General features: G+C 48.1%; 2 protein-coding genes and 1 long non-coding RNA gene across 3 annotated transcripts in view; all 3 read right to left on the bottom strand.

The window, feature by feature from the left end:
- chd7 (chromodomain helicase DNA binding protein 7) overlaps window positions 1-6216 on the bottom strand; it is a 56263-nt gene extending 50047 nt beyond the window's left edge. Inside the window, 1 exon segment of the mRNA XM_062482095.1 lies at window positions 5949-6216. The gene's annotated coding sequence lies outside the window, so the exon portion shown is untranslated.
- Window positions 6217-8338: 2122 nt separating this feature from the next.
- rab2a (RAB2A, member RAS oncogene family) lies at window positions 8339-25881 on the bottom strand. The gene is made up of 8 exons (XM_062480499.1): window positions 25656-25881; window positions 20908-20979; window positions 20317-20384; window positions 17792-17874; window positions 17597-17689; window positions 16897-17008; window positions 13186-13254; window positions 8339-10422 (listed from the first exon to the last, which is right to left on the bottom strand). The coding sequence occupies exons 1-8, from the start codon at window positions 25699-25701 to the stop codon at window positions 10327-10329; spliced, it is 639 nt and encodes a 212-aa protein (XP_062336483.1). The 5' UTR covers window positions 25702-25881; the 3' UTR covers window positions 8339-10326.
- LOC134035934 (uncharacterized) lies at window positions 20990-25640 on the bottom strand. The gene is made up of 3 exons (XR_009932371.1): window positions 25425-25640; window positions 21225-21979; window positions 20990-21110 (listed from the first exon to the last, which is right to left on the bottom strand). It is a non-coding gene; the product is annotated as an uncharacterized LOC134035934 (long non-coding RNA).
- Window positions 25882-27439: the final 1558 nt, after the last annotated feature.

Genomic DNA, 27439 nt, shown 5'->3' with positions numbered 1-27439 from the left:
GGAGGAAGAGAGAGAGGAGAGAGGGAGGAAGAGAGGGAGAGGAGTGGAGAGAGGGAGGAAGAGAGAGAGGAGAGAGGGAGGAAGAGAGGGAGAGGAGTGGAGAGAGGGAGGAGGAGAGAGAGGAGAGAGGGAGGAAGAGAGGGAGAGGAGTGGAGAGAGGGAGGAGGAGAGAGAGAGGAGTGGAGAGAGGGAGGAAGAGGAGTGGAGAGAGGGAGGAGGAGAGGGAGAGGAGTGGAGAGAGGGAGGAGGAGAGACAGAGGAGTGGAGAGAGAGAGAGGAGTGGAGAGAGGGAGGAAGAGAGACAGGAGTGGAGAGAGAGAGAGGAGTGGAGAGAGGGAGGAGGAGAGACAGGAGTGGAGAGAGAGAGAGGAGTGGAGAGAGGGAGGAAGAGTGGGAGAGGAGTGGAGAGAGGGAGGAAGAGGAGTGGAGAGAGGGAGGAAGAGGAGTGGAGAGAGGGAGGAAGAGGAGTGGAGAGAGGGAGGAAGAGGAGTGGAGAGGGAGGAGAGAGAGGAGTGGAGAGGGAGGAGAGAGAGGAGTGGAAGGAGGAAGAGACGGAGACGAAGGGATGAGGCGAGATGCGTAGAGCGAAGCACAGGAAGGAGAGAGAGAAAGAGAGGAGAGCAGAGGCAAAAGGGAAGTGGAAGTGTGTTTGTGTTCCCACTCCTCCTGTCGGCTCGATAAACACCTCCCATGTTCTCCCTGTGTGAGTGAAGACCTTCCCTCACCCCTCTCCCCTCCCACTCCCTCCGTGTTACCACCGCTCACGAGACTTGTGGTTCAACCGTCCTGTTGTTTTCATACACGGTCGGCCTGTTATCTCTCAGCACTACAACGGAACACCCCCGTAGAAAAGCACCTGGTCAAATGTGACCGTTCATCTAAGAAAGGCATCGGAACTGCTGTGCTATAGCCCGTGACCAATCAGAAGCAAGCATGAGTAGCTATCCCACCTGTAACCCCACCCCCAAACAAACACACACACAAACCAATAACAGCAATACCCTATCAATCAAAGTGCTCAACCAATTGGATCAATAGATTGACAGCTTCCAAGGCTAACAGTCATAGTTCAAATAACCCTCCCCCCATCACACGCACCTTTTATAAATCAATTACAGGAGCCAGGAGGACTACCTCAGGGTCAGGACAGAACAGAGGACCAATGCCCCGAAGGACTGTGGTACGGGGGGAGGTAGAAGAGAAAGAGGCAGAGGAGAGGGAGGGAGGGAGGCAGCGGAGAGGGAGAGAGAGAGAGAGAGGCAGAGGAGAGGGAGGGAGGCAGAGGAGAGGGAGGGAGAGAGGCAGGGAGTGAGAAAGGGTGGGAATGAGGCAGGGAAGGAGAGATGTTACCCAGCCATTGTGGGTAGAATCATGGGGTGATGATGGAAGGGGGAAAGGAGGAGTCGAGGCGGCAGAGAACAGGAAGAGGCAGGAGAGGAGGTGAAGTTGGTGTTGGAGGCCCGGGGGGGTATTACAGGTGTTGATACACAGACTCCAGGTGGAACCTTGGCACTGCAACACTCTGGCTGGGCTTAAAGAGCCCTCTGCTTCATAGACAGAAACACACACGCTCAGACACACAGGTTAAACAAGAGCAGATACACACACGATGTGTGGGTGAAAGCAGATGGGTAGAAATCATACGAGATGTTATATTAAAAACAAAAACAACGTCTGCACTGTGTCATCTGACAACACCATGAACGAACCTGCTAGACTCACCTACCTGCCTGGAACTTTTCCAAGACAGGACGTCCAAGGACATCCACACACGTAATAATACATTTACATTTAGCAGACGCTCTTATCCAGAGCGACTTACAGTAAGTACAGGGACATTCCCCCCTGAGGCAAGTGCCTTGCCCAAGGACAACGTCAATTGACACGGCGGGGAATCAAACTGGCAACCTTCAGATTACTAGCCCGACTCCCTCACCGCTCAGCCATCTGACTCCCGTACACCAATACACCACTTGTACGGGACAACAACACCGCCTCTCCACCAGCAGCAACAGCCAATCAACCTCCACCGTCAGCCACAGAACTACAACAAACATGGCCGCCCGGGTGAGTTAGGCTCCCTGGCAGGTATCCCATATCACCTCCGGTAGGACTGAGGTAGTCTCCAACCACATCAACCATTTATTTTACTGCCTCTTATGTACCGGTAGATATGGGGGGGAAAAAACGGATAAACGCTCCAGGCTCAGCTCTTTCTCTGTTAAAAAGACAGGTGGACTACACAGGTATAGGCAGTATGTTATCTGGTTGTTTTAACTCTCTACCCGTGAGTTTCAAGCAGGTACTGATAAATGGGTTTAAGCTTTCATCGTGCTGTTGCGTTTGTAATGGGGAGGGGGGGGGGGGGGGGTCTTCCGATTGAAGCATTTCTGATTCGCTCTGTACTGTGGGGACTCAAACTCTGTGTCCATCCGTGAAGCGAAAGACAAATCTCACTTTGAGACGCATCGTATCGTCCAGCTAATCTTGGAAGGCTCGTCTTTCTCTCTCCAACTTCCTTCGACTACAGCTGCATGTCAACAGCCTGTCCTCACCTCTTCTTGTGCATTATCCTACTTAAATACATGGGGAGAGCCCTTCGAATCGGTTTCACCATGAAGAAATGGAGCACGGAGATTAGGAGTCAGCGGTAGACTATTGAGATTCAGCCACAGGCAGGGGGAGGTGGGATTACAGGGATGTCTAGAATCAGGTCAGGAGAAAGGTAAAACGTTGCACGAGTAGTTGCCTGTCTGGCTGAATGTTTCTGCCCAAGATCCACATCACAGAGCAGGTGACACTGACTAGACTAGACACACAGACCAGACCAGACACACAGAACAGACTAGACTAGACACACGGAACAGACTAGACTAGACACACAGACCAGGGACCCTTCAGTCTGATTAGCTGAAAACGTGTCCGTAACATTTCCATCCTGTCTAGGATGAGTCAACGTGACAGAATGGACATAAAATCAGTCTCTTCAGATGAGTACATAGGTTGTAAGTGACGCAAAAAGTTTAACCACATTAGTATCCCCTCCCCCATCTAGAGATATCTAGCACCAGACTTAAAATCTACCGGTTATCCATCTCTCTCAACCATAATCTACTTTAACTGACACAAACCAGGCTTTTCCTACCTACGGGCCACAGGCAGGGACTCTACATGCAACTGGTGGGGAGGTTGAACGTCTAACTACCCACAATGCACTGCTATCCACATTATCCAAATAAGGGAGAGGAGGGAGCTAAACAATGCTTTATTTTCACAGCAGGGACAATATGGCAGTGTTAACTAGGGCCCCTAGTGTTCTGTCTCCCCCAATAGGACTGCACTGTCTTAACTGGTCAAAATGGCCACATCTGTTTTTTTGTTTTCTTCTTCCCCCCCCCCCACCCCCCTTTGTTTCCCCCCTCAACTGGCCCTCTTTCAAAGCTTTTAAAAAGTTTAGCCTAGTTTCCGCACCGCTGTCCCCTTCTACTCCAGGGAACACGCTACAGAGTTGGTTTATAACGCAGCCATTTCAGATCTAGCTAGGAGCACCGAATTTAAAACGATATAAAAGAAGATTTGTAAACAGTAACGATATAGGCTACAGTCAAGTTAAATGGTTTGGAGTGGGGTGAGCTATCCATACGTTCCATCTTTAACCGTTTAAAACGCACCATGATCTGCAATATGGAGTTGCAAACGTACACAATTAAAGAGAATACAAGTAGGTTAACTTTCCGTCACAGGCGAAGGTAGCCACGTTGAACCAGCAATCCCAAGGTCACAGTCAGACTGTGCAGTTATATGAACTTTATGATAGGGATAGAGATTTACAAAAATCATACCGTGCCAATGACAAAAGTCCACGAACACATTTCACAAGTATTTATACTTCAGACTTAAATGTTTTATTACTTGAATGCAGAGGTGGAAAAGCGACGGAGGACGTTTTTGGTACAACAGAGGCACAGCTTGCAACGACAACAACAACAAAACTTGTTCGCACCGACTTTTTGAACACAGCCCCATCTTCAAGCAGGCGCAGTTTCTAAGATGGAAAAAAGTACCTCAGTAACCACAATAAAGGTTAGACGAGGAGTGAAGCCACAATAGTGAAAAACATCTGTTAACTTCGCCATACCCTGGGCCTATTATCTGCCGGCGGAGTGGCCCGACACATTAGAAGCTGCCATCTTAGGTTAGAAACTACCCCGGCGGCGGAGGTGGCAAAAGCGGTAATATTTTAAGAGATACTCGGTTGTTGAAGCACTCACAACTTAACGAAGTAGACCCCTTTCGTCTCAGCGAACAGTTTTTTTTAAAGGTTTAGTTCAATCATAACCAAAAACTTAGAAAAAAAACGCAAGACGTATAGTTGCGGGTACCCATAATGCGAGTTGAACGATTAGAAAAGCATAATGGAGAGAGCAACACGGTCGGGAGTGTATTCCAACTTCGCTTGAAAAAGAATAATCGGTTTGAGTTGGGTGGGGGGGGGGAGACCGCGGCAGGTGTTTCTAAATCGAATTTAACGGATGGACCGGAGGGGGGCACAAAGTACCTTGAAACAAAGTTACTGCGGACACCATGTTTCATTATAAACAACCAGTCTTATCTAACTTTAAAACGCGGAAACGAATGAAACAATAAAGTGCACCCAGTTTGCTGTTGCGCATTACAAGAACTGTTTCCCTCTACATCCCACAAACAACATGCGCCATTAAAGTAGCCCTTAGCACACAATTAGCCTCCTTACAGCTAGTTGAAAGACAATGAAAATGATGATACAATGCTACAAGCTAAACTTCTCCTCTACTAATGCCTATGGGCCACTACCAACAAGCTAGCAGGCTAATTAGCCATGCTACCAAGCATTACGCACGTTTCGGACGGAAACGCACAACTCACCGTAGGTAATTCCCAACTAGGGAAAATGCCCCAACAGTGAGAAATGGCGAAACTGAATTTAGATTTTTTTTTTTTTTTTACAAACTTTGGAAATTATCTTTGGACAATCGAGGAGAAAAAACAGATGGCTCCGCAAATGACCGTCTGGCCTCGCGCACCCCGTCCCCCGACACCCCCCCCTCCCCGTCCAACAACACTGGACAGTCGACTTATCATCCCGTAGCTGAACAGCCCATTTCAATTAAACACTGTCGATTCATCATGCGAATGAACTCAACACGTATACTTCATAACTTGAACGCTTATCGTAAATCTTGCCACAATATATGCCCTCTATTTTTTTTTCAAAGACTGCGCATCCAAAGGGAATCTCCCTCGCGCTAGCTAGCTCTCATTCAGCTCGGTCAGTGACTCACCTCTACGTTCGAGCCACCTCGTGTCTCTAGCCCAACACACACAATTAGCTAGCTATGCCAAGCTAACAAAATCACATACTTTAGTGTTGTACAACAAATAAAACAAAAGTGCAAGTTTAACATTGTTTTACAATTCAACAAGTTGCACATGTGTGCCTTACTATATTGTGCGATCTCCGCGTTGGGAAATATTCTTCACTTGGGGAAAACTACTCCGGACCCGTTCAGTTCAATGCAGCGGGTGGCGAGCTAGCTAGCTAAACTTGCTATATACTTAGCTAGCTAGCATTACAGCATGGTATCTGGTAGTAAGCAAGTCTACGCTCAATGAAATGTTCACAAAATGAGATAAAAAGGTACAGAGTGACAAATTTCCTCTTTTTCATAAGCTTTCACAAAAAGTTTTTCAATTAGATCAGTCCCAGTTAAGAAGCAAATTTGCGTGGGGATTAAAAGTCGACTGCAGAAAGTATGAAACTCGCTCTAAAAAGGTTAATGTGGCAAATACTTGCCAGGTAGTTTATCCGTGCAAATACAAAAAGCTACCTTATCTAGTTTCCCTTTCGAATCAAATTTCTACGAAGCGAATGCGTCCTCTAACCATTCAATAAACCAATCCTCGCTTACCCAACAAGCTTGGTCAGTTCGGGCTTTCTCAAATTAACTCCCGTTAATATCTCCAGTAAAATCCTTCGTGGTCCGTGTATAAATAAAGAAATTCAAGTTGTAATATATTGTTCGGCGTGTAGGTATCTCGTCCTCGCCGACTCTGTCTTTCTCCTTTGTGTTAATTTCACTCAATTCGAGTTTAATCCGATCGATCCCGGCGGTCGCGTTCTCGAGTCCTCTCCTCCAGACATCCACTCACCTTCTACGGGCAGGGGGCGCGTTCACATTGCTCCATGGATAAACATGCGTGCGCGTGAATGACCCTGCTGGGCTGTGACGCTTTTATTTCTCATTTATTTTCTCATATAGAATAGACGCGATTAAAGGAACACACATCATTTACTTAGTTTAGTGTGAGTTTTCATTCGGTCTTGTTACTTGCTCCGTTTATGGTATGGATAGCGTGGTGCTGGGCAAAACCTCTGAGAACATATAGTGAAAAGAATCGTAAAATATGATGCATGGACATTTTTATTCAATACTTGTGTTTGATCTCAGTGATTATAGCAAATATAAACTCAGTAACATTTCCAATATCCGATAACTTTACCTCGGTTCCCAACACAAACTTTATTTCATTCATTTTCACTGCACACTGATTCTAAACTAGCTTTATAAGTGTTCTCTAATAATGTACAATTATTTACCAGATCAGTGCTTTTCCCCCACCAAATACAAAATTGTGTCTTCAAAGGTATTTAGAATGTATAGGCATATATAACAAACACATCTACGGTTCGTTGTATGAACAGATATTCCAGCCGCTGAAAACGCACTGGTTTGCGGTCCAGATGTGAGAACTCTTCTGCACGGACGAGTAAAAACCTCGCACGAGATCTCGCACTGATTTTTTGACACGCGTGCATGATGATGTAGCCTTCACAGCTGGGCCCCTGGATATGCGCGCGCCGCGCGGGGACCAACACTGGCGGGCCTCCCCGTGGATTCCACAGGAAAAAATGAATTTTACCCCAAAGATACAGGTGAAATCAAACACTAAGTTAACCTCAAAGTATGAGATGATCCATTTAATTTAATTTCTCAAAATCCCTGATACGTGTTTTCTGAGATATAGACGTAAGTAGCCCCACTTAGAGAAGAGTAGTCTGCTCGGGAACAGCTCACCGTACAAAAGTAACCCGGATGTCCCTCGCGCGGCCATTAATTTGCTTATCATAACAACCTGCCCCAGGAGTACAGCACTTAAAGACACAGGCACCATCTTTCTCCCGTCCCTGTCCTGTCCGCCATCTGTACGGTTTCCTTTCCCTAAATAGATTTAAACAGGAAATAATTCTTTCGATAGACAATAATCTATTCGGTGGCTTTCTAGAATGATGTGTTTGTAGGCCTACCGACTAACCGTGACGAAACAGCCCCGTTTCATAATCTGTTTCATTAAAGGCCTCTCGTGAAGTTTACAGCTCAGAAAATATAGGTCACACGCAGAAGTAAACCAGTTGATAACGGCCATGTCAACTATAATAAGTCACGAAGGTGTGTTGTTTAAACGAATACTTTCGAAAAACGAAAAGAAAACCATGAGGGCCACTTTCTACAACACACCATAACTTGAAATGCTTTTTGCACTGCATTACAAAATGGCATCTTGTACATTTGTATTTTTTGTAATATTTGTATTTTTATATTGTAATTTACGGCAATTTATATTTTATTTTATATTTAATTATATTCTAATCCCACTTAGTACTGCTAGTTTATGTACCCTTAGTATAGATAGTCCACATATTTAAATTTTAGGTATATGTTTATTGTATGCACCTTCCTGCCAAAGCAAATTCCTTGTCTGTGCAAACTTTCATGGCGAATAAATCCCATTCTGATTCTGATTCTGAAACTGTGGGCCTCATTGGAGCCATCAGAATATAATTTCAGAGCTCAACTATTGGCAAGTTTACCAAGTAATAAACACGCCTGTTATCATTCTAAAGTCATGCCTGCCAAATACAAGACTAAGGTTTACTATTGATTGTCTCTATGAACTAGTCAGTATTCTTGTATCGGCTACAAGAGAACATCTAAAACCCCAGTTAAATCTGATTGTTGAACATATCTGATTATTATCCACGTTAGCCCACAAAGCTGTGTACCAGTGGCCAATCAGGCACCATACAGAAAGCAGTGTGCGCGTGTACTAAGGTTGTTGGCATGCGCCCTACCTCTCATTATGGTATTAGGCAACAGGGTGTGTGTAAGTGTCCGCTATGAACTAACCCACCATTACCTGAGGATTCCAGAGTCTAGGCAGCTTGGCAGACGATGGCATGCGTACGTGTTTCAGGTTTCGCTTTGTATCAATGAGGAAATCAAAAGATAGAATACAGTAATGATGATTCAGATATAATTGATTCATTCATATAGCAACACAGACACTCAGATAAATCACTGTAGGGGTGGCGGCAAAAAATATCAACTCTTGGAAAAAAAGAAAGTTCAATACAAAAAAAGCAGTTTCGAAAACATTTAAAACATTAGTTTTTCTTCAATTCCACATGACCATCCGATGACTTTTTGAGTTTAGAATGTTTTATTATAGTTTATTGTGATAGCATTTTCATTGTTTTTTTTGTTTTTTTTTAAAGAACCAACACAGCAATAACGTCAAAGGGTGGGGTGGATTGGGGTGGGGGGGTGGGTTGTCATAGAGACACTTCCTGGTTTGGCTTTCCCCCTGCCCCTCCAGAACACAGACTAGATGTTAACCATGATACCTACCAACAGAACACACTGGCAAGCAAAGGAACCTCTGCAGACTGCATGTAAAAACAACTATCCAGAAGAGAAACTAGATATAGTTATATATATATATATATATGTATGCATCTACGTATGCATGCATATATGCAGGCTTGTATGTATACGAGTATAAGCTTGTTTCGAATGTGTGCGTTTTTCCCCTCTGAACGTGTGTGAACGTGTGTGTTTGTGTGTCATTAACATGTGAGAAGGGGTTTCTGTGTGTGTGTGCATGTATGCGAATATGCATATTAGGTACTGGAATGACTCCTTTCGAAACCTGATGTTCAGTACCCCCCCTCTACATGCTTTCTTGCTGTTCCAATCTTTTCGTTAAGGCAAACAGCTGATCTATTTTTTTCCAGAGCAGTGGCTATCAGATTCTGGTGTTGTGGCTAGTAGAAACATAGATAAACAAAAAATTTGGCATTAAAATAGATAAATGCAGACTATTGAGCCAAAGTTTCTATACAGTCACAGCGGATCTAGGGCAGAGAGAGGCAGATAAAATGGAGGGAGAGAGGGAGGGGCTGGAAGGCTGATGTCAAGACAAACTAAAAGTATATAAAGTAAAATATCATAAAATTATGTCAAAGCAAGGTTTCCTTTTTTTTTTGCAATACTGTTGCATTTTCAAGCTCTACTCGTAAAGAATGGATTTCCCAGCAAATTCATCAAAGAATTCTAGCTTGGTCGACAAACACCAAAAGCAAGAAAGGAGAACTATATATACACAGAATGTGACTGATAAATACAGAATTAAAACAGTCCAGATGTTTTTTTTGTCCTTCTCCTTGCATCCTCTTCATTTTAAACACGGCCATCCCGCTCCACACAGTTCCCCACTTCGCATTCTTTTTTTCCTTTTTATTATTTAAACTTCCGGAGGTTCACCACAGTTTTCCCAAAGCACTTTACCGACGTGAAACCGATTAAAATACTATAGATTATGTCATTGTAGTGTTACATACAATTCAACTTTTTTTTAAGTCAAAAATGAGCAAACAACATCCTTAAACTGTGGAAGAAGGGAGGAGGAGGAGGAGGAGGAGAGAGAGAGGGGGAGAAAACAGGAGGAGAAAACAAAACAAAAAAACAAACAGCAAAAAACAAAACCATGATCTGAAACTGTCAGACAGATGAACAGGTAGATATGAGTCCAGTCCAACAGCTTCCTGCCTGCCCTGTGACAATAGTGACTAGGAACTCTACTGCACCACCTTCAACACAGACAGGCTCCAAAGCTCTTACAGAGGGAGAGGGAGGGAGGGAGATCATGGGTCTGGGCTGCCTCTAACACCTGTGTTGGGTGTGTTCGCTTGCTTGTTTGCTTGCTTGGTATTTAGACTGACATCCATCTAGCACAACTATTAGATTCCCCATGGCAACGCCGTGGGGGGAGGGAGGGGTTAAGAAAAATGTTAGTGAGCCCATCCAGTCCAATAGAAACACAGAGGGGGTGGGGCGGGGCAGGCCGGAGGGGGGCAGGGCAGGCCGGGGGGGGGGGCGGGGCAGGCCGGAGGATGGAAAAACAGGAGATGGTGGTCGGGGAGGGAATGGGGGGGGGGGGGGGGGTGGTTCAGCAGCAACCCCCGCCGGCCTGTTGCCCCCCCTGGGAGCCGGAGAGCGTAGAGTTGGTGGCAGCGTGCTGGGGTCCGATCTTAATGCCGTTAGCCTGCGGACACAGAGAGAGAAGAGGAGAAAGCGGCCATTAGTCAGAGAGACCGTGGTGGTTGTGGCCCAGGTAGGAGTCTGAGTCTGGGGTAGCGTTGGGAGGGCGGGTAGGGTGGTCTGGACGTGGCACATTACAGAGCTGATTAATACCGCGAGGAGGAACCACAGCCTGGCTCCTGTTTGGCTTCAAAACAGTAACCACGCATGCATGCATGCGCACACACACACACACACACACACACACACACACACACACACACACACACACACACACACACACACACACACGAGAGCCACTTTCATCAGTGGTCCTTTGATCTTGGCAGCCCTTCAGTGTTTGAGAGGCGAGGCTGAGAGGCTGGTGAGCCAGAGAATTGAAGGCAGGGAGGCTGAGAGAATAAGAGGCTGGGAGGCAGAGAATGGGAGGCTGGGAGAATAAGAGGCTGGGAGGCTGAGAGAATAAGAGGCTGGGAGGCAGAGAGAATGGGAGGCTGGGAGAATAAGAGGCTGGGAGGCAGAGAGAATAAGAGGCTGGGAGGCAGAGAGAATAAGAGGCTGGGAGGCAGAGAGAATAAGAGGCTGGGAGGCAGAGAGAATAAGAGGCTGGGAGGCAGAGAGAATGGGAGGCTGGGAGAATGAGAAGCAGTGAGGCAAAGAGGCAGTGAGGCAGAGAGGCAGGCGATTGTCCCTCCGCTGTGCTGCGCGAGGCCTGCCTGGCGAGAAGGCAGGTCAGTAGCTGCTCTTAAGGAGACTGCTGTGCTCCAGAGCAGATTTATAGAGTTAAGAGGAGGTGGAGGGCTTCTCCGCCTGCCAGCAGAGGGGATTCTGGCCAGGGCTTCCCCACTCGTCAGCTGATGTGGTTTGGACCGGGAGCCCGGCCACGTTCTGTCTTTTTTCACTCGTTCCTACAACAGTAATAAAAAGCAGCACGCCCAATAGCTGCTGAGGGGCTCGCCTCCTCTAGGCCTCTCTGGCTGGCTGGCTGGTTGCCTGGCTGGCTGGCTGGATGATGGGGGCCGTGTGGGATGTGAGGAATTTATGTGCTGGCAGGGTGCCAGGGGCAAGCAGACAGGGAGAGAGAGGGGAGAGAGAGGGGGAGTGAAGCAGAGAGAGAGCTTGAAAGCGGAAAAGACAGGAGGGAGAGAGAGAAGGATAGAGCGGAAAAAAGAGAGCATAGCGGCCAGGAAAAGAGTTGGTAGAGAGAGTTAGAGGGAGAATAAGACGGAGAGGGTGGGTTGGGAAAGTTGTTCTGGAGAGAAGGAAGAGGGAGGGGTGAAGGGAGAAACGGAGGAGCGCAGGGTGGAAGTTTTGTTTGGCTCGGCGTGGTGGAACCTGCTCTACTTTTCTCCCCTCCCTCCCTCCGCTCTCTCTCTCGTTTTCTCTGAGGGCAGACGGAGTGTATCACCACCACAAAAGAACAGGGGCCCCGCCTCCGCCCCCCCCCCCACCACCACGAGAGACGGAGAGAGAGAGAGAGAGAGGGGGGGAGAGAGAGGGAGTTGGAGAGAGAGGGGGAGGGATAGAGGAGAGCGAGGGAGTTGGAGAGAGAGAGAGAGAGAGAGAGAGGGAGGGGAGGGGGAGAGAGGTGGAGAGAGAGGGAGAGGAGAGAGAGGGAGTTGGAGAGAGAGAGAGGGAGAGAGAGGGAGGGAGAGAGAGAGAGAGGGAGAGAGAGGGAGGGAGAGAGAGAGGGAGGGAGAGAGAGAGGGGGAGGGAGAGAGGGGAGAGAGGGAGGGAGGGGAGAGAGGGAGGGAGAGAGAGGGAGTTGGAGAGAGGGGGGGAGAGAGAGAGACAGAAAGAGAGAGAGACAGAAAGAGAGGAGAGGGGGAGGGGGAGAGAGAAAGGGAGGGGGAGGGAGACAGAGGAGAGGGAGGGGGAGAGAAAGTCTACTTGTTTATTAGAGCAGAGGACCCGCGGAAACAAACAGCAGACAGGAGGGCCGTGGGCGATACACCTCGCCTCCCCCAGGGTCGCCGTGGGCGATACACCTCTCCTCTGCCAGGGTGTGGCCGAGCGCTCCAACACTCTGCGACGCTACCTTGCATTTCTACCTTCCTCCCTCACTCCTTCCTGAGATCTGACACGGGACAGGTGGTCAGTAGTTGCAGGGGTCTGCTGGTGCATCATGCTGTTCTAGTGTGGTGGTCAGTAGTTGCAGGGGTCTGCTGGTGCATCATGCTGTTGTAGTGTGGTGGTCAGTAGTTGCAGGGGTCTGCTGGTGCATCATGCTGTTCTAGTGTGGTGGTCAGTAGTTGCAGGGGTCTGCTGGTGCATCATGCTGTTGTAGTGTGGTGGTCAGTAGTTGCAGGGGTCTGCTGGTGCATCATGCTGTTGTAGTGTGGTGGTCAGTAGTTGCAGGGGTCTGCTGGTGCATCATGCTGTTGTAGTGTGGTGGTCAGTAGTTGCAGGGGTCTGCTGGTGCATCATGCTGTTGTAGTGTGGTGGTCAGTAGTTTCAGGGGTCTGCTGGTGCATCATGCTGTTGTAGGGTGGTGGTCAGTAGTTGCAGGGGTCTGCTGGTGCATCATGCTGTTGTAGTGTGGTGGTAGATAGTTGCGCAGGCCTGTTTGGTGTACAAGCCTGTTTGTGTGTTGTGGTGGTATATAGTTGCCTAGGTCTGCTGGTGTATCGTGCTGGTGTATCGTGCTGGTGTATCGTGCTGGTGTATCGTGCTGGTGTATCGTGCTGGTGTATCGTGCTGGTGTATCGTGCTGGTGTATCGTGCTGGTGTATCGAAGTGTTAAGCAGCTCTGTGACAGAATGATTACCTCGTTGTTGATATCGAAGACCCCCTCCTGGATCTTCTCATAGATCTCCTTGGCTGTGTTGATGAATGCCTGGGAACAGAGGAGAGACGGAGAGAGAGAGACGGAGAGAGAGAGACGGAGAGAGAGAGACGGAGAGAGAGAGACGGAGAGAGAGAGACGGAGAGAGAGAGACGGAGAGAGAGAGAAGAAAAGGAAATGGCTACATTAACAAAGCAAGCCTGTTCATCTGCGAGCACAGAGATGGACCTTGTAGAAACTTGTGTTTGAAAGGCATTACAAATAAGATTTGTTACACCGCAAACTCCAGCGCTCTGGCTTGACATATTAACTAAGTGCGCTCGCCGTGAAACAGTGGCGTGGTCTCGTTGAGTAAATAAGCCCGTTAAAGAGTTTAGAATGAAGTGGCATTAGTCCATGAGCCTCTGGCTTTCAGCCACAGAAAATAAATCTACATGTTATTACACAAACGGGCACTCGCGCGCACACACACACACGCTGACGGGAGTGATAATGGATGGCGTGTGAGATAAGGCCTGGTGGGTAGGTGCCAGGAGGGGATGCTGGACTGGGCCGAGGGTGGAGGTGTTGGGGTGTAGGAGCTGCTTGTGGATGGGGCCCCTGGTCTCTTCTTCACACTGGAGAGAATGTTAAACAGTAACAGCTGTGTTCCCTGAAGGTTAGCGCCCCCAGCTGGCGAGCGAGGTCAGGACACCAGCACCTGTCTGACATGCTGACACAGGAGCTGGCTCACGGTGAGTGTGCGGGCGGGGTGTGTGTGTGTGTGAAGCGAGTATGGTTCCCAGAGTGTGTGTGTGTGAAGCGAGTGTGGTCCTCAGAGTGTGTGTGTGTGAAGCGAGTGTGGTTCCCAGTGTGTGTGTGTGTGAAGCAAGTGTGGTCCCCAGAGTGTGTGTGTGTGAAGCGAGTGTGGTTCCCAGAGTGTGTGTGTGTGTGTGAAGCGAGTGTGGTTCCCAGAGTGTGTGTGTGTGTGTGTGTGAAGCGAGTGTGGTTCCCAGAGTGTGTGTGTGTGTGTGAAGCGAGTGTGGTTCCCAGAGTGTGTGTGTGTGTGTGTGTGAAGCGAGTGTGGTTCCCAGAGTGTGTGTGTGTGTGTGTGAAGCGAGTGTGGTTCCCAGAGTGTGTGTGTGTGTGTGTGTGTGTGAAGCGAGTGTGGTTCCCAGAGTGTGTGTGTGTGTGTGTGTGAAGCGAGTGTGGTTTCCAGAGTGTGTGTGTGTGTGTGAAGCGAGTGTGGTTCCCAGAGTGTGTGTGTGTGTGTGTGTGAAGCGAGTGTGGTTCCCAGAGTGTGTGTGGTTCTCCAGATCTCCATAATAGGATGATGGCTCCATCATGAGCGCAAGACGACTGACTGCTTCCTGTGTGAACACTTATAAGGGCTTCTTTCCCTGAGAACAGTCCTGTGAAATCAGCAATCTCTTCATGCAAGCAAGGACAGCCAGACTTAAACGTTATTGATCCCCAAGGAGAAAATGCAAAAAGAAAAAAGGGAAAAAAGGAAGGGCTCAACATCCTGAAGCAGCATTAAACCACAACCCAGGTAAAACACCCTCCATTTTGAGACCGTCTCCTGCCTGATGTGATGTATGCAGATGGAGCAGCAGAGAGGAAAATGAGAGGAGAAGAAAGGGATGGGGAGAGGAGGAGGAGGAGGAGAGAGCAGCCCCTTCAGATGACTGACATTCTTCAGGGTCAACGGTACACAGCGTCCAGGGGGGGGAGGGGCGGGGAAGGACATGAATATGGATGAGCTGTAAGTGGGTAATGTACACGTCACTTTACAGAGAGGGTGAGGGGGGGAGGCGTAGGGTGAAGGGAAGGAGGAGGAGGAGGGGGGGAGGCGTAGGGTGAAGGGAAGGAGGAGGAGGAGGAGGGGGGGAGGCGTAGGGTGAAGGGAAGGAGGAGGAGGGGGGGAGGCGTAGGGTGAAGGGAAGGAGGAGGAGGGGGGGGTGAAGGGGAGGGGAGGTGGCATCAGGAGGATTGAGAGGACACTAATGAGACAAATTAATCATACCAGGGGTTTCTACAAAGGGGGGGGTAGGTTTCCTCCCCCTTCATCCAGCAGCCTCAAGGAAACAGACCAACTAAACGCATGCTAGGAGTGTGTGTAGGAGACCAGTGTGTAGGAGACCAGTGTGTAGGAGAGACCAGTGTGTAGGAGAGACCAGTGTGTAGGAGAGACCAGTGTGTAGGAGAGACCAGTGTGTAGGAGACTAGTGTGTAGGAGAGACCAGTGTGTAGGAGAGACCAGTGTGTAGGAGAGACCAGTGTGTAGGAGACTAGTGTGTAGGAGAGACCAGTGTGTAGGAGAGACCAGTGTGTAGGAGAGACCAGTGTGTAGGAGACTAGTGTGTAGGAGACTAGTGTGTAGGAGACTAGTGTGTAGGAGAGACCAGTGTGTAGGAGAGACCAGTGTGTAGGAGACTAGTGTGTAGGAGAGACCAGTGTGTAGGAGACTAGTGTGTAGGAGAGACCAGTGTGTAGGAGAGACCAGTGTGTAGGAGAGACCAGTGTGTAGGAGACCAGTGTGTAGGAGAGACCAGTGTGTAGGAGACCAGTGTGTAGGAGAGACCAGTGTGTAGGAGAGACCAGTGTGTAGGAGACTAGTGTGTAGGAGACTAGTGTGTAGGAGAGACCAGTGTGTAGGAGAGACCAGTGTGTAGGAGAGACCAGTGTGTAGGAGACTAGTGTGTAGGAGACCAGTGTGTAGGAGAGACCAGTGTGTAGGAGACCAGTGTGTAGGAGAGACCAGTGTGTAGGAGAGACCAGTGTGTAGGAGACTAGTGTGTAGGAGACTAGTGTGTAGGAGAGACCAGTGTGTAGGAGAGACCAGTGTGTAGGAGACTAGTGTGTAGGAGAGACCAGTGTGTAGGAGAGACCAGTGTGTAGGAGACCAGTGTGTAGGAGAGACCAGTGTGTAGGAGACTAGTGTGTAGGAGACTAGTGTGTAGGAGAGACCAGTGTGTAGGAGAGACCAGTGTGTAGGAGACTAGTGTGTAGGAGAGACCAGTGTGTAGGAGAGACCAGTGTGTAGGAGAGACCAGTGTGTAGGAGACCAGTGTGTAGGAGACCAGTGTGTAGGAGAAACCAGTGTGTAGGAGACTAGTGTGTAGGAGACTAGTGTGTAGGAGAGACTAGTTAGTGTGTAGGAGAGACCAGTGTGTAGGAGAGACCAGTGTGTAGGAGACTAGTGTGTAGGAGAGACCAGTGTGTAGGACACTAGTGTGTAGGAGAGACCAGTGTGTAGGAGAGACCAGTGTGTAGGAGACTAGTGTGTAGGAGACTAGTGTGTAGGAGAGACCAGTGTGTAGGAGAGACCAGTGTGTAGGAGACTAGTGTGTAGGAGAGACCAGTGTGTAGGAGACTAGTGTGTAGGAGAGACCAGTGTGTAGGAGAGACCAGTGTGTAGGAGACTAGTGTGTAGGAGAGACCAGTGTGTAGGAGAGACCAGTGTGTAGGAGAGACCAGTGTGTAGGAGACTAGTGTGTAGGAGAGACCAGTGTGTAGGAGAGACCAGTGTGTAGGAGAGACTAGTGTGTGTGTGTAGGAGAGACTAGTGTGTGTGTGTAGGAGAGACTAGTGTGTGTGTGTAGGAGAGACTAGTGTGTGTGTGTAGGAGAGACTAGTTAGTGTGTGTAGGAGAGACTTGTGTGTGTGTGGCCAGTGTGGGTCCCAGAGTGTGTGAGTGTGTGTGTGTGTTACCTCTTCTACGTTGGACGCCGTCTTGGCAGAGGTCTCCATGAAGATGAGGCCGTGCTCTCTGGCAAAGGCCTCCCCCTCCTCCTTCTTCACCTCTCTCCTGGACTCCAGATCACTGACACACACACACACACACACACACACGTTAAGCAACACAAACATCACACACCCTCAGCCCAGCGTAACTAACCACCATCACAACCCGCCGCCACACAAACACACGTTCACAAACACAAACAACGTCAGAACATCACACACCCTCAGTCCAGTGTAGCCCCCCCCCCACCCACACTCCCTGCTCTCCATAATAAGTTATTAGTGTCTCGGTGTGTGTCCTCCGGGTTGTGTCCAGAGTCCTGTGCTAATCCGTGGTGTCATGGTTGCCAGAGAGCGGCTGTGTGTTCTCTAACCAGAATGGACAACCTCTCTGGAGGAGGGGAAGGGGCGGCGGGGGACAGAGAGAGAGGGGGGGGGGGGCTCGTTCAGTAACCATGACAACCGCCACATCTCAGAGCCCATCAGTGCATATCTCTCCCTCCCTCCCTCCCTCCCTCCCTCTGGTCTAGCTGACATCGACGGCGATGATGACCAGTGTGCGCCTTCCTAAGCTGTCTCAATAACCCTTCTTATCGTCCAGCTACGGGGGCGGCAGGGCGTTGAGACGCGGCCGGCGGGGGCTGTATCGAGCGGTCGAGGAGCCTACCTCTTGTTCCCGATGAGCATGATGACCATGTTGGAGTTGGAATGTTGGCGAGCATCCTCCAACCAGGTAGTCAAATGGTTGAAAGTGTCCCTTCTGAAACACGTAAACACACACACACACAGACACCTTATGAGCACACACAAGGCTACCAGAGATCGTATTCATGCTGATCTGCTGCCAGGGAAGATGGCTGACCTTGTGATGTCATAGACTAGCAGAGCGCCTGCTGCTCCTCTGTAGTAGGACCGGGTGATAGAGCGGAACGACTCCTGCCCAGCCTGCACACACACACACACACACACACACACACACTGTCACAATGCCGTAGAATTTTTTTTATAAAACATTTTAACTAGACCAGTGGTGAAGTGGACTAGGAAAGGAAGCTAGGAGAGCCTATAGGAGGCCAGCTCAGTGCTGTTCCTCTGGCCGGAGAGACTCTCCAGGATTTTTCTCGACGGGAGAACAGACCTGTCCCTGTCACTGTGTACAATAGACATGTCTCCTCCTGTTCCATCTCTCTTTCTCTCTCTGCTCCATCCCCCCCTCTCTCTCTCTCTCTCTCTGCTCCATCCCCCTTCTCTCTCTCTCTCTCTCTCTCTCTCTGCTCCACTCCCCCCCTCTCTCTCTCTCTCTGCTCCACTCCCCCCCTCTCTCTCTCTCTGCTCCACTCCCCCCCCCCTCTCTCTCTGCTACATCCCCCCCTCTCTCCCGGCTATCCCTACCAACAACAGGCTCTCTGTCTTGCATCCAGACCATAATACAACATTCTACATTCTACTGGCCTGGCCAATCAGAACTCTCCTATATGTTCCGTCCAGACCATAATGACACCCCTCCCCCTCCCCCCCCCCCCCTCTCTCTCTCTCTAAGAAGAACTGCAGGCTTATTCAGTAGCGAGGTGTCTGTTGCCAAGAATGTCCTCTGGGTAGAGTTGTGGGTGGTCCCGTGACCCCTGTGTGTGTGTGTATGTGTGTGTATGTGTGTGTGTGGGGGGGGGGGTTGTGTGTGTGTGTGTGTGTGTGTGTGTGTGTGTGTGTGTGTGTGTGGGGGTGAGGAGAGAAGTATACTGTTATAGAAAGAGGATAAGATTCTACTGTGAGGAGGGGTGACTGACGGTTATTTTTCCTTTTATAGAGCAGCTCTGTCCTCACGCGTACATCAACAGCAGAACCACACCACAGGTAGCGCCCACCCCTAGCAACAGTCCCAGCCAGGTGGCAACCCAGTCACCCAGCCAGCCGGTCTGTCTGTCAAAACGGTCTGTCAGCTAGCCAGCTAGCCAGTCAGTAAGTCAACCAACCGGCCAGCTAGACTGTCAGTGAGTCAGTCAGCAAACCCAGTCAGTCATTGAATTAACCATGCAGTCAGTCGGTCAGTCAGTAAATTGGCCATCCAGCAAGTCAGTCAGTAAGACAACCAGTCAGTCAGCCAGCAAACCTGCCATTCAGCCAGCCAGCGCATCAGTCAGTAAACCAACCAGCATGTCAGTCAGTGAACCTGCCAGCCAGCCAGATACCAGTCAGTCAGCCAGTAAACCAGCCAGTCAGCCAGTAACCAGTCAGTCAGCCAGTGAACCAGCCAGTAAACCAGCCAGTAAACCAGCCAGTGAACCAGCCAGGCAGCCAGTAACCAGCCAGTCAGCCAGTAAACCAGCCAGTAAACCAGCCAGTAAACCAGCCAGGCAGCCAGTCAGCGATGGACGCCACCCCCAGAGCTCCCTGTGGGCAGCTGCTAACAGGGAAGTTAATGGGCCCCATTGTGAATAAATGATGAATGATGGTCCTATGCTGCCTGCCATCTGGCCCAGCCTGGAGGTGACAGCAGGGACACTCAGCCTATCCTGTTACATCACCACCCCTGGCCCCGCCCCACCAGGAAGTCCCTGACACCTGTACGCGCGCGCCCTCGTGCACGTGGGGACGGGGGGGTGGGGGCGGCGGCAGGGGACTGGATGAAAGATGGCGGCTGTTTGAGGTCTGGATGGGGGGGGTGGAGACGCTGGTGTGGCGACGGGGGAAGACGCTTCGTGTTATTAATTATTCACGTGTAGCAGATGTCTTTGTCTACAGCTACGTGCAGACAAGTTGTGTTTATTACTTGATACTAATTTTAGTCAAAGTAACTCGATTCTGACCCCCGATATAACGTTAGAACTATGGGCTGCTGATCGTGATCCGATTCTGCTACACTTTCGTCGAGCTTCATTTGCGTGTCGCCTTTTCTACGAAAAGAAGAACGTGCACATTTAATGAGACAGAAATTATACTTTTTCTTTCCCCAGAGGCCTGTGGACACGAAGCAACAGACTGGCTGAGCCAGTCATTCCTGAGGCTAAGTCTCCACCTAGTGGGTGTACGGGGGACTGCATCTATTTTTGTAGGGCCAGCATTCACGATGAGGAAACCGACCGACAAACACTGTTGAGAATGTATTCATTTGAAGAATTGATATATCGTGTATGTAACATTATGTGTGTGTGTATATAGTTGTTGGGTCATATCAATATAATTATGTAATGAATACAGACTTAGGTTGGATTATGGAGGCCACAACATAACAGCGCATTTTAAGGCTGAAGATTTACCAGTAAATAACAGCGTGCCATTTGGTCTGGGTAGTTGAATAAGAAACCCAGCCAGAGAAGATGATGACTGTAATCATAGAGAGGATGGTTTTCTGACAAGGAGGCCATTACAGAGCGCTGACAGGCTACTTACCGTATCCCAGATCTGCAGCTTGATCTGTTTACCATCTATAGTGATCATCCTCGCCCCAAACTCCACACCTGGGAAACACACACACACACACACACACAGAAAGGCAAACAAACAGACACACCGTTAGTCCAGAATAACCTCTATTGTTGATATGTTCAGTCCCTCAGGTTAACCAACGTTGTTTTGAATACAAGGCTCAGTGTACGGCCTGAAACCAGTGGTAACCACAGCTAAGCTACACATCCAGCCCCATTAACATGCTAATAGACCTATTGTAGCCCGATGCTAATGCTCCTTCTCAGGTTGGGCTGAGGAGGGCCTGAATAAAAGAGTAGCAGAATGAATCCCCCACGCCGCAGAGCCCTAAAAGCAGATTAATGAAGACTGTTATGGAGGCTGAATAGTGAGATGATTTAATCAGGGTTCTTCCAGCCCGCTGGAGAGGTAGGGTACAGTTTAATCACGGCAGGTTAGTCAGTCTGTGTGTGTGTGGGGGGTGGGGGTGGAGGGTGTGTGTATGTGTGTTATGTGTTAGTGTGTGTGTGAGAGAGCAGAAATAATTAGAAGTGATAGCGAGAGCAGGGTTCTTACCGATGGTGAGGTCGTGAACCGGCTGAAAGCGTTTGTCTGTGAACTGTAATAATAGGCATGACTTCCCCACACCTGCAAAACAAACACACACACATAAGAACAATATCACACACATACATACAAGAACAAACACCTCAATCTGGATGACTAACACAATATGTCCTCCAGTCATTTGTGCAAACACACACACCTTCTGCCCTCGTCTTCTCATTCACACACACACACACACACACACACACACACACACACACACACACACACACACACACACACACACACACACACACACACACACACACACACACACACACACACACACACACACACACACACACACACACACACACACAGCAAACGGAGTCGCCCACTAGCTCCTCTGTGAGGTCTAGCAAGACATCGGGAGCGTAATTGAATATGATTTCAACGTCAGACCGTATAAAGGCCCAACTGCACAGGCCTGCTCCCACACACAGATGAAACCTCCACAGCAAGCCCTTCCTCGCCTCCTTCTAGACCCTGTCAACACGTGAAGACGCAGGAAGGACAGAAGCCCTCATTTCCATATGGGAATCCACCCGTCCAGCTTATCAGAGCCAACAGGAGGAGCAAGAGGAGCAGAAGGAAAAGGAGAAGAAAAAGGAGGAGGTGGTGGAGGAGGAGAAATATATGTAGAAGGAGGTGAAGGATGAGGAGGAGGTGATGGATGAGGAGGTGATGGATGAGGAAGAGGAGGAAGAGAAGAAGGATACCAAGAGAGGGGGAGTTTGCACAGACCCACACCCTGGTAGGCCTACATTAATCTGTGAGCCAAGTCTCATTAGCAGATTTGTTTAACCTTTACCTAACGATGCAGGATGACTGAGAACAAGCCCACTTCCTCGTTCCTTCCTTATCGTTAGGGAGAGATGATTGGTTAGAATAAACAAGGGAGACGGGGAGAGGAGGAGGAGGCGGGGGGTATTTCATCAGGCATTGAGTGAAAGGGGCCGTCACCATGGCAACACAGATGAGGACCCCTGATAGCTGCCTCATTCACAAATGTCAGCTGTGGTGACCAGGGGCGCAGGGACATCTGGAGTGAAGACAGATTGACATTCACACAGGTAGCAAAAGAACCAACAACAGAACCATATCAGTAAATCTTATTAGGGAAGGTTCTCTATCTCTCTCTCCCAACCAGGACAGTAGGGAACAAGATGTTGCCATGACGCAAAGACATACTAATCCTAAAGATAAGATATAGAGAACGTTGATGTGTGTGTGTGTGTGTGTGTCGTGCGTCTATCTTACAGCTACATTATTACAGAGTGACTGTGGATGAACATCCATGCCGTGTGTGTGTGTGTGTGTGTGACACCCCTCCTCCCCCCAATGTGCTAATGGAAACAGGTGATACCTCCAGCCAGCACACAGACACACAACACAGGCCCTGCTCTGGTGTTTCCAAGGGTAACCGACAGCGTTGCTAGGCAGGGGAGCCGTAGCAACGGAGGGCTCAGGAGGAGGAAGAAGAGGTACGTAGGAACACTACAGAACCATGTCATTATCACAGCCAATCGGCTGATGGAGCTGGGCAGTTTGACTGATCCTGGGGTTCTAGAACACTCTTGTCATTATCATAGAGCAAACAGTCATGTAATAGCCCCAGGAATACAGCTGGGTAATTACACAGCCATGCCCACGGCCATAGCCAAACATCTAACCCTACAACCACTAATCACTACGAGGGGGAAGAGCCCTTCAGGAAATAATGGCCCGCCCAGCTTGAAGGTCTGCATGATGAATTAAGATTGTCCAACACATCACAACAACAAGGAGGCATCTCTGGACATGAATAATCAGCCACATGGATCATATTTCACTGTGACTGGCAACAAAAAAATTATCAAAATCAAATGTCTTTATGGTCTATTTATTTTTTGGGGTGGTTCTGAACAACGGAATCATGTTTCATTGTACAATGAGAACAATAATCATCCTCAAGGACAGCCATAAGAAGCCTAGCATGTGCGGTGCTGTGTGTCAAGCAGGGGCCTGCTTCTGGCTCTGGAGCACACAGAAACTCAGGTTTCACTGTGGAGTTCACATACTGTTCCCATCCACGCCAGAGGCCCTATGTCCTGAGAGGGTGCCATGTTGCAACCGGACCAGCCTGATTTAGCGCCGGGCTAGCAGCGCCGGGCTAGCAGCTAGTCAAGGATGGAGAGAAGCACCTGCCACTCAGCAACACCTGGTGTCAGGAGTCAGGTGGCTGAGCGGTTAGGGAGTCAGGCTAGTAATCAAAAGGTTGCCGGTTCGATTCCTCCGTCATTCCCCAAATGACGTTGTGTCCTTGGGCGAGGCACTTCACCCTACTTGCCTCGGGGGAATGTCCCTGTACTTACTGTAAGTCGCTCTGGATAAGAGCTAAATGACTAAATGTAAACATCAACCCAGAGCACATGCTAGAAGGCTAGTCAACACTAACAGTCACAACAACAACAACAACAACACTATAGATAGACACACTAAGAGACTGGTAACAAATGCCTATCTCTAGCCTCAATCATATCCCTTCCAGAGGATAACCAACCCCAGAGGTAATTTCATGTGGACGGGCCAATCAGACCACAGCTACATCGTTGGTCATGTTTTCAGCAAGCTTATCAGGTGTTTCCTCCACTCCCAGCCTGTCGTAGCTATCCGACAGTCTCTCCTCACGTCCAGATAGCACAGTATGGGGAGGAGATATGGAGATACACACACATAATCAACACGCTTCCCTGTCTGGATCTAACATCTCGGAGACCCTAGGGCAACCCTGGTCCTCGGGGGCCGATGTCCTGCATGTTTTAGATGTTTCATGGCTCCCAACACACCTGATTCAAATGCATGTTTGTTACCAGGCTTCTACAGAGCTAGATAACGACCCATTTATTTGAAGGTGTGTTGGAGCAGGGAAACATCTGAAACATGCAGGACAGGGGTTCCCTGAGGACAGGGTTGGGAACCACTGCCCTAGGGGCTAATGTAGGCTAGGTTTCACCTCAGTCACCCCACAGGCAAACCCTCCGACCGTGGTTTCCTGGGAGTTTGAGGATGGTTAACGACATCGGCACTTCTCTAACCAGCGTCATGGGGCGGTCACTGTCAGCAAATTGTCACCTGCCGAAATGTGTTGATTCTGTTCTCCCTCTTCCGCTCTCAAACTCTGAAATACACTTATTTTGCGATTCTTTGTTCTCTCTCTGCAAAGTATTAGAAAAGTTGTTTTCAATGCTTGATTTGAACTTTTAGATGTAAAGGATACAGGGGGATACAGGAGAGAAATCAACTTCCGGAGGGCAAAATACCACTGATAAAATAATGAGTTACATTAACTGGTTATAGAATACTTTGAAAGATTAGCAGCTGTTACAAGCCTAATGTCGCCTATTTATTTTACTGAAAAGAATTATGCTGGGAGAGCCCCTAGTCTTGTTGACTTGACCTAGGCTCAGGCTACATAACGGTTTGTTGACAAACACGACACTGATGATAGATGGTAAAGCTATTTCAACACCATTTCAACATCCTATAACGAATCTGTAGAGAGATTACAGCTATCTTCTGAGACATGATAGCCTGTCACAATTTCCACCTAAAATGACCAAGGTAACAGATACCTTATGTAGCTACTTAAGTTTCTGTCAATTCACAGCAATTTCATCTGCAGCTTTGTTTGTCTAGCAGGGACCTAAATGTAGAGCGGTCTCTCTCATATGACTACCACGCTAGGGTTATTAACGTAGAAATATCGCCAAATTAAAAGATTGAAACACAACGATAGTGAGAGCCAAACATCACTAACTATTTAAACTAGCAACGATTAAAACCATCGTTGCCTAGCTAACGTTAATTCAAATTTTGATAAATAGTCAACCAGTTTCTCTAAGTAAACAAGGATAGTATTATTGAGAAACATCTCCTTCCAGGAACTAAGAAATTGATTAAATTTGGTTAACGTTACGGCTAGGCCCCCGGCCATAAATCTAGCTAACGTTAGCAAACCTGCTTGTAGCAACAACAGAGTATACAAATAAATCCTACATGACGTTACTGACAGTAAACCTAAAGATGTCAAAATATCGCGTTGAGCGTTGTAGCTAGTAGAATATTTATACCATCCATAACTGACGGTGATGGGCGCAACAACCTGTCAAGAAATCTTGTAAACGCCATTTCGAGACACTGAACTCAGAGTCTGGTTTGCGTTTGTGGCCTTGTCTGCTCCTTAGCCAATTGGACATTTTAAAATCACACAGACTAGCTAGCAGACAAAAGCATAAACAAATATGTATGGGTATGTCGCTGTCAAAGCAACTGTGGTTGAAACGGATGTTAATAGCATAGTTGTGAGATAATGATTATGGTTAGCTGTCTAGCCTACAGTAGCTAGCTCCAGATCCCCCCACCCTAGCTGCGCACAGCGTAAGGTCGGACAATGGGGGCCGAATTAGGTGCGATGTCAACAATTACTGATTAGCTAATAAACTGACCCGTCTACAAAATCGTGTAGCATTGTTAATTGCTTCAAATTATTGTAGTAGTAATGACATGCTATTAAGACACGTCCCCGGGCGAAAAACTGGACTGTCATCCCAACCCTTGCAGGTCTGCTTTTACCACGTCATTGGACTCTCCAACACTGCGGAAATAGAACGCCAGCTAGCGGGCTAGCCTGCTATGCTAGCAATCTTTGCTGTCACCGTAGCTAGCTAACTGCTTACCCGTGTCTCCGATAATGATGTATTTGAAGAGGTATGCATATGCCATGGCCACTGGGTCCTGTGTCAACCTGCCTCGGCCGTTAAACTTGGGCTCCGCTACTTGAAACCGTATTTAAAATTTCGGGTGAAAACGTCTTGATACTTGTTAGCGCGGCGCCTTGCTAGCCTCCTTTCTCTCCTCGGTGATGGTAAGGAACAATAAACACCAAGCCTCAGCGGACGACGTCACACGTTCCGCCCTCGCCACGCACGCTAAAAAGTGTGTTCTTCGCCCCCGTAGAGATGTTGTTGCTTCTTCAGTTGAGTACTAGAAGCAGAAGTGTAGACACCTTGAGGGTTTATACATAGATAGATTGAGAACACTTTTATTAAAAAATAATCGCGACGGAGACGATTTGCATGGCGGTTTTGTTTGTGTAGTTATCATGGAACATGGTTCAAAGGGCTACCTTTGTATTGATTCAATCTGTGATCCCTGGAGCTTGTTGGCTATTGAGCATCCATTTTCTGTCACCAGAAAGCTTCACGTCAATACAAGCATGTCAATAGAGATGGCTAGAACAGATTGATAAAGAAAAAAAAGAAAACAGACTGAAAGGCAGAGAGTACCCGGAAAGGAGTACGCTTTGCATGTTTTCAGTTGAAAGCATTTCAACAACTTCCCAATTGTGTAATCTTCGTTTGACTTTTTTTTTTCATTGCTGACTTCAGGCTATTATAATTTGGTGTAAACATTTGTGTGTGATATTTGTTGTGCACAAGCACTGACATCAGATTTTAAAAAAATATATATATTTAAACATGATGGTGCTATAAACCTATGATGCGCAATACTTATCTGGTGTTCTGTTATATCTAACCTGCAGAGTAATCTTACAGCAGATAGCCTAGTTGAAGAATTTACCGGTAATGTCAGACACTGGCCACCAGGGGACATTGTTGTTTCCCTTTCCGTCACCGCACATCCCCCTCTGACAACCAATGGGTCAAATTATATTACGATAAGTATGGAGGAGGGCACCAAAAAGTTTTTTTTAGAGCTTTTTCAAAAGTTTTTTTCAAAAAGTTTTTTACACACACTACACACACACTTTTTTCGAACAAAAAAAAAAGCATTCGGACAATTCACAAATATGTCATAGTGTTAAAGATGCAATTGAGAGAGAAATTGTAATGTAAAGTGTCACACAACAGTTTGAAATGTGAATTAGGATAGGGAAAATATGAAAGGTCGAGTTTGATAGTAAAAAAAAGTAGATCAGTCTCAAAATACCTGTGATGTATTTTCAACCTAACGGGGTTAATAGGGTAAAAGCTATGCTATTTTAAACCCAATTGTCTTAAAATCATAATCAGGCCCGCTGTGATGTGGGTGGCCTCATTAGAGAGGCTGTCAAAGTTATTATGCAATCTAGTCTTTAACAAATGAGGGTCAAGGTGATTTCCTATTAGAGAATATAAGGCAGTTAATTAGAATGCAGGAGCCTCTCGGACAAATGTCACTTTGTGAGCCCCAGAAGTCTCTTCCAACACATCGTAACAACGTGTCAAGACTCATGTTTTAGTCAAAACAATGTATTGTACTCTAATGCTGTACGGTTCAGGCCAAAATAATAATAAAAAATCCTATAAAAGCAATCAAAACTGCAATATTTAGTTATTTTCTGATCCACTTTCTCCCATCTCTCTGTCCCTTTCATCCTCTCTTGACCCGCTTCCTTTGTCTCACGTTTTCACTCTCTTTCTCATCGCTCCCTTTCTCTTGTTTTTTAGGGTGTTTTCTC

The sequence above is a fragment of the Osmerus eperlanus genome, chromosome 16 (genome assembly GCF_963692335.1).
Source record: "Osmerus eperlanus chromosome 16, fOsmEpe2.1, whole genome shotgun sequence".
Taxonomy (NCBI): domain Eukaryota; kingdom Metazoa; phylum Chordata; class Actinopteri; order Osmeriformes; family Osmeridae; genus Osmerus; species Osmerus eperlanus.
This window is presented reverse-complemented; position numbering and strand designations above follow the sequence as displayed.